Source organism: Capra hircus, chromosome 17, assembly GCF_001704415.2.
Source record: "Capra hircus breed San Clemente chromosome 17, ASM170441v1, whole genome shotgun sequence".
NCBI classification, from domain to species: Eukaryota; Metazoa; Chordata; class Mammalia; order Artiodactyla; family Bovidae; genus Capra; species Capra hircus.
The window spans coordinates 68,396,251-68,409,877 of NC_030824.1; the positions used below are offsets into that span (position 1 = coordinate 68,396,251).

Sequence of the window (13,627 nt, forward strand, 5' to 3'; positions counted from 1 at the left end):
TAAACTAAGCAGGCTCTGTGTCTATGGAATATATGAAAGGACATTGAGAGCTGCCACAAAAGAAAGCACACTAGTTCTGATAGCTGTGGGCATTGGAGGCAAGAACACACAGGAGATTAGAGTCTGAACTGCCCCACAGCAGGTCCAGAGACTAGCCAGTGTAGGAGGGCAGCCTAGGGAGGTGAGGTGGACTGTGACTCCCAGCAAGGGAAAGGATGCTGACAGCAGACTCAAGAAAATAATGTACTATTCTTATATATTTACTTGTCCTTTAGTTTCTTTAGTTTTTTTTTTCTTTTTTCTTCCCCCTTTGCAGTAGTTATGATTTTATTAGTGCTATGAAATCTAATTATGCTTTTGGGTTTTTTTTAAATCACATTTTTTTTTGCTATTATAAACCTCTGTCTCTCCATTGGTCTTTTGCAGCTCCCTGGCATTTTCCTTTTATTTATTTTTTCTTTTCTTTTTAATTATAATTTAAAAGTTTTTAATCCTATTATTGTTTTTTCTACACTAATTCTTTTGTTTGCTTTTCTTACTGTTCTTTTCCCCTTGCAGCTAATCTTTAATATAAACAAATTTTCTTTATCTACCTCTATTTAACCTTGCATTTCAATTCTTTCTTTCTTTTCCTCAACATATTTGTTAGCTTTGGTTTCATTCTTTTATTCCAAAGATGGCACATTGCTTTAGTTTTGTTTCCTGGTTTGTGCTATAGTTAGTTTTGTTCTTAACTGGCAGATATAATTTTTAGTTTCCTTTGTTTGCTGGGTCAATCTACTGTACTTTATTTCTGTTGGACTGTTTTGATTTTGCTTATGGGTGCATATATATGTGGTATATTCCATTAGTTTAATCATCATGTGCCTGATTTTGTAACTGCCATTTGTCTGGTGTTCATCTTTGATTTCTCTTTGGGGGTATCTGTTTTAACCCCACTTAATACCATAACAAACCACCCGTGGAATCTCCATTCCTGGCCAGAGATCAAGCCCTGAGCCTGTGCAGTGGGAGCGCTGACTCTAAGAACCTAGACTACCAGAGAATTCCTAACCCTTGGGAGTTTCAAACAGTGAGAACTGCCACAAAGGCAACCACTTGTATACAAGACCTGGCATCACCCAACTGCCAGTAACACCCTGTGTAGGGCACCTCATCCAAACAACAAATAAGACAAAAATCCAAACCCAGTCATCAGCAGACAGGATTACTACCTCACTCAGCCCTTCCCATCAAAGGAAAAAAGCTCAGTGCAAATCTCACCCTACATAAAGCTTACACAAACCATTGAACCAACCTTATAAGGGTAGAAACCAAAGGAAGAAATAATTCAACCTTGAACCCTGGGAAAAAGAGACCTCAAACGTAATAAGCTTAAAAAAAATAATGAAAGGGCAGGGAAATACTGCATAAATGAAGGGACGAACTAGAAACACACAAGTCCAAATAAATGAAGAGGAAATAGGCAAACTACCTGAAAAGGAATTCAGAATAACAATAGTAAAGAGGATCAAAAACCTTGAAAACAGAATGGAGAAAATGCAAGAATCAATTTACAAAGACCTAGATGAATTAAAGAATAGACATACAGAGACAACTTAATTACTGAAATTAAAAATACTCTAGAAGGAATTAATAGCAGAATATCTGAAGCAGAAGAACAGATCAGTGAGCTGGAAGATAAAATGGTGGAAATATCTGCTGAAGAGCAGAGTAAAGTAAGAGGAATGAAAAGAACTGAGAAGAGTCTCAGAGACCTCTGGGACAATACTAAATGCACCAACATTCGAATTATAGGGGTCCCAGAAGAAGAAGAGAAAAAGGAAGGGTATGAGAAAATTTTTGAAGAGATTATAGTTGAAAATTTCCCCAACATGGAAAAGGAAGTAGGCAATTAAGTCCAAGAGGTACAAAGAGTCCCATACAGGATAAACCCAAGGAGAAACGAGCCAAGAGACATACTCTTCAAACTAACAATGATTGAAAACAAAGAAAGAATATTAGAAGCAGAAAGAGAAAAGCAGCAAGTGATATGTAAGGGAAACCCCATAGGTTTAACAGCTGACCTTTCAACAGAAACTCTGCAGGTCAGAAGGGGATGGCAGGATATATTTAAAGTACTGAAAGGGAAAAATCTACAACTAAGATTGCTCTACCTGGCAAGGATTGCATTCAAAATTGATGGAGAAATCAAAAGTCTTACAGACAAGCAAAAGTTAAGAGAATGCAGTACCACAAAACCAGCTTTTCAGCAAATGGTAAAGGCACTTATATAGTCAGGAAATACAAAAGAAGAAAAAGATCTACAAAAACAAACTCCAAGCAATTAAGAAAATGGCAATAGGAACATATATATCAAAAATTAATTCAAATGTAAACGAGCTAAATGCTCCAACCAGAAGACACAAACTGGCTGAATGGATACAAAAACAAGACCCATATATATGCTGTCTACAAGAAACCCACTTCCGACCTAAGGAGACATACAGACTGATAGTGAGAGGATGGAAAAACATATTCCACGCAAATTGAAAGCAAAAGAAAGCTGGAGTAGCAATCGTCATATCAGACAATATAGACCTTAAAAGAAAGAATATTACAAGAGATAAAGAGGGACACTACATAATGAGCAAGGGAACAATCCAAGAGGAATACATAACAATTGAAAATATCTATGCCCCCGACATAGGAGCACTGCAATACATAAGACAAACACTAACAGACGTAAAAGGAGAAATTGACAGTAACACAATAATAGTAGGAGACTTTAATGCCCTACTTACACCAATGGACAGATCATCAAAACAAAAAAGTAATAAGGAAACACATGTTAAATGATACATTAGACAAGATGGCCCTCGCTGATATCTTAGGACAGTCCATCGAAATGCAGAAGAATACAGCTTTTCTCAAGTGCACATGGAACATTCTCAAGATAGACCACATCTTGGGTCACAGAATTTAAGAAAATTTAAATCATATCAAGCATCTTTTCTGACCACAACACTGGTGAGATTAGACATCAATTACAAGAAAAAAACTGTAAAAAACACAAACACATGGAGGTTAAACAATACATTTCTAAATAATGAACAGATTACTGAAGAAATCAAAAGGAAATTTAAAAATTCCTAGAAACAAATGGCAATGAAAATACGACAACTCAAATCTTATGGAATGGAGCAAAAGCAGTTCTAAGAGGGAAAAACCTCTTAAATAGCAGAACCCTAAGAAACAAGAGAAACCTTCAATAGACAACCTAACTTTACACCTATAACAACTGGAAAAAGAAGAGCAACTCCCCCCTACCCTCCCTGCCCACAAATAAGCAGAAGGAAAGAAATCATAAAGATCAGAACAGAGATAATTGAAAAAGAAATGAGGGAAACAATAATAAAGATTAATAAAGCTAAAAGCTGGTTCTTTGAGAAGATAAACAAAACTGACAAACCTTTAGCTAGACTCTCCAAGAGAAAAAGAGAGAAGAATCAAATCAACAAAATTAGAAATGAAAAAGGAGAGGTCACAATGCAGACATAAATGTAGAAAGAAATGCAGACAATGCAGAAATAAAAAGGGTTATGAGAGACTCTTATGAACAACTATATGGCAATAAAATGGATAACCTGGAAGAAATGGACAGATTCCTAGAAAACTCAGTCTTCCAAGACTGAACCAGGAAGAAGTAGAAATTATGAACAACCAAATTATAAGCACTGAAATCGAAACTGTGATCAAAAATCTCCCAAAAAACAAAAGCCCAGTACCAGATGGCTTCACAGATGAATTCTATCAAACACCTTGAGACGGGCTAATGCCTGTCCTTCTAAAACTATTTCAAAAAATTTCAGTGGAAGGAATATTTCCAAACTCATTCTATGAGGCCACCATCACCCTGATTTCCAAAATCAGAGAGACAACACATAAAAGAAAACTACAGGCCAATTTCACTGATGAACATGGATGCAAAAATCCTCAAGAAAACTCTACCAAACAAAATTCAACAACACATAAAAAAGCTCATACAGCATGATCAAGTTGGATTTATTTTTGGGATGCAAGGGTCTTCAGTATATACAAATCAATTAATGTGATACATCATATTAACAAATTGAAAGATTAAAACCATATGGTAATCTCAATGGATGCAGAAAAAGCCTAACAAAATTCAGCATGCATTTATGATTAAAAGTCTTCAAAAAATAGGCATAGAAGGAACCTACCTCAGCATACTAAAGGCCATTTATGATTAGCCCACAGCAAATATTATTCTCAATGGTGAAAAACTGCAAGCATCCCCACTAAGATCAGAAAGAAGACAAGGGTGTCCACTCTCTCCACTATTATTCAAGATAGTTTTGAAAATGCTAGCTACAGAAATCAGAGAAGAAAAAGAAACAAAAGGAATCCATATCAGAAAAGAAGAAATAAAGCTCTCAGTGTTTGCAGATGACATGATACTATACATAGAAAACCCTAAAGATACTATCAGAAAATTACTTGAGCTAATTAGTCAATTTAACAAACTTCACAGGATACAAAATGAATACACAGAAATCACTTTCAATCTTATATACTAACTATGAAATATCAGAAAAAGAAATTTAGGAATCAATCCCATTCACCATTGCAACAAAAATAATAAAATATCTAGAAATAAAACTATAGAGAGAGACAAAAGAACTGTACAGAGAAAATTATAAGACACTGATGAAAGAAATCAGAGATGACATAAACAGATAGAGAGATATTCCATGTTCCTGGGTAGGAAGAACCAATCTTGTGAAAATGACTGTACTACCAAATGCAATCTACAGATTCAATGCAATCCCTATCAAATTACCAATGGCATTTTTTCACAGGACTAGAACAAAATATTTCACAATTCATATGGAAACACAAAGACCCCAAATAGCCAAAGCAGTCTTGAGAATAATGGAGCTGGAGGTATCAACCTTCCTGGCTTCAGATTATCCTACAAAGCTACAGTCATCAGGCCAGTATGGTAGTGGCACAAAACAGAAATATTGACCAAAGAAACAAGATAGAAAGCCCAGAAATAAACCCATGCACCTATGGGTACCTTATTTTTGACAAAGGAGGCAAGAATATACAATAGGGCAAAGACAGCCTCTTCAATAAATAGTGCTGGGAAAACTGGACAGCAACATGTAAAAGAATTAAATTAAGACACTTCCTAACACCATACACAAAGATAAAATCAAAATGGATTAAAGACCTACATTTAAGTCCAGAAACTATAAAACTCTTAGAGGATAACATAGGCAGAACACTTGATGACATAAATCAAAGCAAAATCCTCTCTGACCCACCTCCTAGAGGAATTAAAATAAACACAAAAGTAAACAAATGGGACCTAATTAAACTTAAAATCCTTTGCACAGCGAAGAAAACTATAAAGAAGGTGGAAAGTCAACCCTCAGAATGGGAAAAAATAAAAGCAAAGGAAACAACTGACAAAGGATTAATTTCCAAAATATACTCATATAACTCAAAACCAGAAAAACACAACCCAATCAAAAAGTGGGAAAAAGACCTAAAGAGACATTTATCTGAAGAAGACATACAGATGGCTAACAAACACATGAAAAGATGCTCAACATTACTCATTATTAGAGAAATGCAAATCAAATCTACAATGAGAAGTTACCTCACACTGGTAACTTGGCTATCATCAAAAAGTCTGCAACAATAACTGCTGGAGACGATGTCTAAAAAAGGGAATGCTCTTGCACTGTTGGTGGGAATGTAAATTTATGCAGCCAGTATGAAGTCAGTATGGAGATTCCTTTAAAAATTAGGAGTAAAACCACAATATGACCCAGCAATCCCACTGCTAGGTATATACCCTGAGGAAACCAAAATTGAAAAATACACGTCTACCTCAGTGTTCATTGCAGCACTATTTTCAATAGCTAAAACATGGAAGCAACCTAGATGTCCATCAACAGATGAATGGATAAGGAAGTTGTACATATACACAATGGAATATTACTCAGCCATAAAAAGGAATGCATTTGAGTCAGTTCTAATGAGGTGGATGAACTGAGAGCCTCTCATACAAAGTGAAGTAAATCAGAAAGAGAAATATAAATATGTACAAAAGTGAAACTGAAGTCGCTCAGTTGTGTCCGACTCTTTGCGACCCGTGGACTGTAGCCTGCCAGGCTCCTCCCTCCATGGGATTCTCCAAGCAAGAGTACTGGAGTGGGTTGCCATTTCCTTCTCCAATAAATATGTATACTAATGCATATATATCAGATCTAGAAAGATGGTACTGATGAATTTGGTTGCAAGGCAGCAATGAAGAGCTAGAAATAGAGAATAGACTTGCGGACATGGGGAGACGGGAGGAGAGAATGAGAAATATGAAAAGTGTAGCATGGAAACTTACATTATCAGATGGAAAATAGATCGCCAATGGGAATTTGCTGTATGTCTCAGGGAACTTAAGTAGGGGCTCTGTGTCAACCTAGAAGGGTGGGATGGGGAGGGACATAGGAGGGAGTTTCAAGAGGGAGGGTACACATGTATACCTATGGCTTATTCATGTTGAGGTTTGACAGAATACAACAAAATTCTGCAAAGCATTTATCTTTCAATTAAAAAATAAATTAATTACACAAGAGCATGTAATTGTAAGAAATAATTCAGAGAAATCCCTTGTACATGTTCCTCCAGTTGTTAACATTTTGCAAAATCATAATAAAATATCATAACCAGGATATTGACATCAATACAATTTCTTTATCTTAGATTTCCCCAGTTTTTTTTAATTTATTTATATGTTTGTATAGCTACAACCACAGTAAACATACTGAACAGTATGATGCCACAAGGATCCTCGTGTTGCTCTTCTATAACTTCCCCCATTCTCTTCTGATCTCATTCCACAGTGACTGGCAAATACTAATTTATCTTCCATTCCTACAGTCTTGTCATTTCAAACAGAAACATAGAATATGTAACCTACTGTTTTGTTTTTTTCTTTTTCACACAAAATAATTCCCCAGAGATTCATCCAAGATGATGTGGGCATCATTTGTTTTCTATTCCTGAATAGTGTTCCATAGTATGGAGGTGCTACAGTGTGTTTAATCCTTCACTTGTTGAAGGGTATCTGCGCTGGGCAAGGATATTGGCTATTACACTTAAAGCTGCTGTGAACGTCCAGGTTTTCTTGTGAAAATGTCTTTTATTTCTTTCGTATAAATACCTTGGAGTACAATTGCTGGGTCATATGATAGGTGGGATGTTTAGTTTTCTAAGAAATTGCCCATCTCTTCCCCAGAGTAGCTGTACCATTTCACGTTTACATTAATAATGCCTGCATGGTCTATTTTCTTTACATCCTTGGCCAAATTTAGACTTGTAACTTCAATTTTACTTTAGCCATTTTGACAGGTATGCAATGGGATATAACTGGGTTTTGATTTGCATTTCTCCCTTTTCATCTCCCTTACTCTACCAGGTGACAGAACAGTGAGAAGGTGGCCATCTACAAGCCAGGAGGAGAGTCCTCACCAGACACCTCTGGTGGACTTCTCAGGCTTCAGGACTATGAGCAGTCAGTTTCTCTGTTTAAGCCCCTTGGTCCCTGGCGTTTTGCTGTGACAGCCCGAGCAAACTGATAGACTCCTTTAGACGCAGTAGTGTGCTGCTGCTGCTGCTGCTGCTGAGTCTCTTCAGTCGGGTCCGACTCTGTGCGACCCCATAGACGGCAGGCAGCCCGCCAGGCTCCCCCGCCCCTGGGTGCCGCGGCCAGCACAAGCAAGAGTCGCACCTGCACAGGGAGAGAACGGAGCGTCCCCGCTAAGAAAATAAGAAAGAGACAAAAGATGGGGTTGAGAGGATCAGACCAAAATGGCTGATACCTTGCTTTATTGTGCTGCAGTATATATAGGATAAAATACGTGATTTCTGACCTTTACAAGATTGTTTTTCATCTCCAGATACAATCACCAGACCCATACCATTGTATACAGATCACAATAAGCTAATCTATCTTCTATGACATGTTGCCGAAACCAAACATCTTGGAGCCTTAAGGGCTATAAAAATTCTTGAGGGTGGCGGGACAGGGAGCTTAGGCACATGTCCTAGGGCTCTGCATAACGCCGAGCAGCTCCCAAGACTTAACCCTTCACGGGTAGTCCCCCGCAGCTCCCCTCTCTTTATTTTTTAAAAGCTCCATAAGATGTTGGTGTTGCAACATGTTTTTATGTATTAAAACTCTCATCTGTAGAAATTCTTTAACAATACTACGAATAAGACAAGGAGTTAGACAAATTATGATAAGCACAACAGTCAGAACCATGCCCACAGCAATTATACTTCGCCACAGTGAATGAAGGTTAGGAAAGTTAGAAAATAAATTTTGTAAAAAATTATCGACAGTTTCAGCTATATTCAAAGTAGCTTTTGGAGCATTTTCGATGTCAAGAATTTCATTATGCAATTGTAAAAGATCTAAAGAAACATTAGTATTAAACCAAATTCCTTGTAGATGTTTTTTCACCTTATCCCACGGAAAATCAGATGTATTGTAAGGCTTTTTTGTAACACAAATCCATTTATAATTAGCATGACATTGAATTTTCATGCGAAAATTAATACTCTGAACTTGGTCTCCTAGAACTCTAACTACATCATATAAAGCTGATAATCTATCTTCTATCTTTTTATCTATATCTTCTTGAGTTCCCATTACTTTAGTAACATTATATGACAAGGAATCTACAGTATGAGCAGCTTGAATGGATTGTGCTAAGGATACAGAAGCAGTAACAGCAGTTGCTATAAGGGTGATTAAAGATACTATACCCAGAATAATCAGGCTCACACTTCTTTCCTTACGGCTAAGAGCCGTGTTAATGCGTTGTAGCAATTCTAAAGCAGTCTCATCATACCATTCTTCAGTTATTTCAACAGGTAACATTACAAAAGCAGGTTGTTTTACTATTATAACTTGTTCTCCTTTAGCAACACCTCTTATGCAATTAGTAAGTATGCAATTAGAACAATTTAAATGATAAATATTCAATGACAGTGTTATTTCTATATGGCCTTGTATCAACATAAATGGGTAAGGGACACAAGCTCGAGGATATAAAAACCCCGTAACTCCTACATTTCCATATTTACTCCCACTAATATTGGGTTGTAAATATAGACTATTGCCATGACCAAAAGCAGCCAAAAGTTTCCACAGTTCAGTTTGAAATATAGGAGCAGTGTTTACAGAGAGAATGGGTGGATGCTGTCCTCGATATTCGGGGAAATCAGGTTTTCCCCCAGGTGCCCAGTCCCATAAAAGGATGGCATTGGCATTGTTGATGTTGTACACTGATGCGACCCGTGCTCGACATAAAGTCCAAGGAATGTCTATTCCTATGCCGATGCTTAGACGTTTGCCGCAAAACGGAATGTCGAGAGGTCCAGTTCCGTTACGGTATGATCTTTTTCCGGTTTTTTCATCAATGCCAGAAATAGTCACTCGAGGATAGGATATATCAGCTGACACCTGTATACAGTGAGGATGTTGTGATTGATAAGAAAAGCACATAGGATATTGTGTAGTAAGACCATAAAAGGAAATATTGGCTTGCTGAGGAGAAATGTGAATATCTGATTTTCCTCCTAAAAGACTTGTATCATTGACATATACAGGTACTATTTCTTTATCCCATCCTAAGGATTGAATCATGGGTGGATCGGGAATGTATGCCCAAAAAGCCGCAGCCTCCCCGTTTTGTATCCGCTGTAACAATAATAATAACATGATCAGTATATTAATAGGTGTCACTGGAGGTTGTACATGAGCCTCATTCCAAGCATGTCGCATCAACGCCTCAATCTGCCTCTGGGTAGGCAGCTCACTCGTGGGCTCGCTCAGTGTCATGCGACGCATCTGATGTGTCAGGGAGTTCCTCTGCCGCGCGTACCAGCCTTTCCGGTATCCAACGCGGTGCTTCAGCATCCTGTGGAAAGACACAAACATGCCCTCGTCCCCATATTAGTACAGGGTCTGGCCCATACCACAGATTGGTAAGTGGATCCTTCCATCGTACAAGTGGTTTTTTGCATGAGGATCGTTCTCCCCAAAAACGCTGGGCTGCTGAATTGCCTTCTGCGTCTAAAGTTAAAAAATTTAAAACATAAAGAGCATGATTCAAGGCATTATGCGGTGAGGGGCTATACAAGTCATTCCCCTTTTTCTGTTTTAATAGTTGATGTTTGAGACGCTGATGAGCTCGTTCCACAATACCTTGGCCCTGTGGGTTATATGGAATTCCTGTTTTATGATGAATTTGAAAAGAAAGACAAAAACGTTGAAAAGAACGGCTAGTATAACCAGGTCCATTATCTGTTTTAAGGGTTTGTGGGATTCCTGAAATAGAAAAGCAAAACAGCAAATGTTGAATACAGTGACGTGTCGATTCTCCAGTATGAAGAGAGGCCATGAGAAAATTGGAAAAAGTGTCAATAGAGACATGAACATATTTAAGACGCCCAAATTGAGGAATGTGAGTAACATCCGTTTGCCAGAGGTGATTAGGGCGTAAACCTCGAGGGTTGACACCATATTGAGGGAGAACAAAGAATTGAGGACAAGTAGAGCAAGATTTAACAATTTGCCGTGCAGCTTCACGGGAAATTTTAAATTGCAACCTTAGAGAATGACTATTTTGGTGATGTAAGTTATGGGATTTTCGAGCTGCATCAATAGCTGATTGAAAAAACACTTGTTTAGTAAGAACGTCCGCAGTGTGATTGCCTTGTACGAGGGCACCAGGAAGGGTGGAGTGTGCACGAATATGCCCAAAGAAACAGGGGTGTTGGCGACAGTGAAGGACCTGTTGAATTAATGTAAATAAGTTAAGAACTTCAGGAGAGGTGGTGCCGATAATTGGAACAGTTTCAATCATCTGTAAGGCACCGACCACATAGGAGCTGTCTGTAAATAAATTAAAGGAAGTAGGTACAGTTAGTAATGCTTGGTGGACTGCAAATAATTCCACAACCTGAGCAGAAGAAAAGCTGGTATGTGCGTAATAAGTTTGATGGTTAATAATTAAAGCTGCATTACCATTAGAAGATCCATCTGTAAATATAAGTGTCGCTTCGGGAATAGGTTGTCGGCGAACTATTTTTGGAAAAATAAAGGCATGAGAGCTAGCAAATTGTAACAATTTATCAGAAGGGTAATGATGAGTAATCCGTCCCGGGTAATTTGCAAAAGCTATAGACCAATTATCTGAAAATTGAAAAAGCCAATCTTGTTGTTCTAAAGCATAAGGAACACAAATGAAGGGGGGTTCCATTCCAAAATACTGGATGGCCTCGTGACGTCCCTTTGCTACAATTTTTGCAACAAGTTCATAGTAAGGGAGCAGATGTTTAGTTGGAGTAGCAGACAGATATATCCATCGCAAAGGTTTATCTTGATAGAGAACCCCTGTGGGTGCTCGGGGGGTAGGAAGTATATATAAACCCCATGATCGTTGGTAATCACAATAAGTAATCTGTTGTTGTCTAATAGCTTCCTCTATTGATTGTAAGGCTGATCGCCCTTCTGAAGAAAATGTTCGGGGTGACGCAGGGTCAGAGTCACCTTTAAGGATATCAAACAAAGGCTGCAAGGTATAAGTGGGTAGTTTTAAATAAGGGCGTATCCAGTTAATGTCTCCTAGAAGTTTTTGAAAATCATTTAGAGTTTTTAAATGGTCAGTCTGTAATCTTACTAGTTGAGTATTATAAACGCGAGGATATAAGGAGAAACCCAAATAATTATAAGGAAAATGAGTTTGAATTTTTTCATCAGCAATAACAAGACCATTAAGGTTTAAGTGTTTCTTTAGAATAGAAAAAGCTTGATACAATAGCTGTTCGTCAGCATGAGCTAGTAATATATCATCCATATAATGAACTAAATATAGCTGAGGAAAGCGTTGACGAACGGGAGCTAATGCTGTAGCAACAAATTTTTGACACAACGTAGGGCTATTAGTCATTCCTTGCGGGAGGACTCTCCATTGATAACGTTGCATAGGCTCTTTGAAATTAACAGAGGGTAAACTGAAGGCAAATCTTTTACAATCTTGAGGTGCAAGAGGAATGGTGTAAAAACAATCTTTTAAATCTATAACAATGATATAGGATTTATCAGGTATAGCAGAAGGAGTGGGTAACCCAGGATGTAGGGCTCCCATATGCATCATTGTTTCATTTACCTTACGAAGGTCTTGTAGCAATCTCCATTTCCCAGACTTCTTTTTAATAACAAAAATTGGGGAATTCCAAGCAGAGGTAGAGGGTTCAATATGTCCAAGCCTCAGCTGTTCCTGCACCAGCTGTTGTGCGGCAGAAAGTTTTTCCTGTGTTAGGGGCCACTGATCGACCCATACCGGTTCCTCAGATTTCCAATCAATAGGATCGGCATGTGTCACAGGAGAATCAGAGGTCCCTAGGGAAAACACCCCAAGCCTTTTCGCTCTTGATTAGGTTTTAAATCAAGGGGTAAAACGATGCCTTGATGTTGTTTACCCAAACCTTGATTTGGAAGTAATCCCTGATCTAACATCAAATCTGTTACGGTGGGTGAAGGACTATATAAATAAACACCCATTTTGCTTAATATATCACGCCCCCATAGATTAACTGGAAGATGGGGCAGAATATAAGGCTTAAATTGACCTGTATGGCCGTCTTTATCTGTCCAAGTAAGAAGGGACGAGCTTTGTTCTGGATTGGTAGTTTGGCCAATACCTTGAAGAGTGGAAATAGCCATCTGTTTAGGCCATGTAGTAGGCCAGTATTTATCAGAAATAACACTAATATCGGCCCCTGTATCAAGCACTCCGCGGAAAAGCTTACCATTAATGCGTAGCTCAAGTTCTGGTCGTGCCTCGGTAACATTTTGCACCCAATAGGCGTCAGATGACCCGAAACCTTTATCTTGACGGTCTCTATTAATTGTTTTTCCTTGTATAACTAATGGAACTAAAAGGAGTTGAGCTATACGTTGTCCTGCATTGATTACAATAATTTTATTAGGAGCGGAGGCTAATATTTTTATCTCTCCTGTATAATCAGAGTCAATCACACCAGGATGAATAAGTATTCCTTTTAAAGACGCACTGCTGCGCCCCAAGAGCAATCCAGCTGTCCCTGGAGGTAAAGGCCCAAACACTCCTGTGGCAAGGGTTTGAACCCCCATCTCGGGAGTTAGTACTGTGTAGGAGGTGGCACAGAGGTCCAATCCCGCGCTGCCTCTTGTGGCTCGACAGAGGTCTGCAATGGTTCTTTTGGAACCTGCAGTGTTGCCCCATAACATTGTTTCGGGGCCAGGGGCTGGCCCCTCACCCAGTTTCCCGAAACCGGGGGCAAAGGATTACCTTGAATATCCGTTTTAGAACGGCAATCCCGTGCCCAATGTTTTCCTTTTTTACATCGTGGGCACAAATTAGGAATGTTAACAGGGCTTTGTTGTTTTTGAGGGCACACTGCCGCCCGATGGCCAGGTTGACCACAAACAAAACAACCAGAATTACCTGACTTTTGAAGTCCTTTCTTATTCCGGGCTTGCTGCTGAAAAAGTACCTCC

General features: G+C 38.5%; 1 protein-coding gene across 1 annotated transcript; it reads right to left on the reverse strand.

Annotated features, from left to right (window-relative positions):
• On the reverse strand, positions 8,180–10,104 carry LOC108637882 (endogenous retrovirus group K member 9 Env polyprotein-like; the record flags this gene model as incomplete). The annotated part of the gene is made up of 1 exon (XM_018061398.1): positions 8,180–10,104. A coding segment is annotated over exon 1 (1,842 nt), but the record flags the coding sequence as incomplete, so codon positions are not given.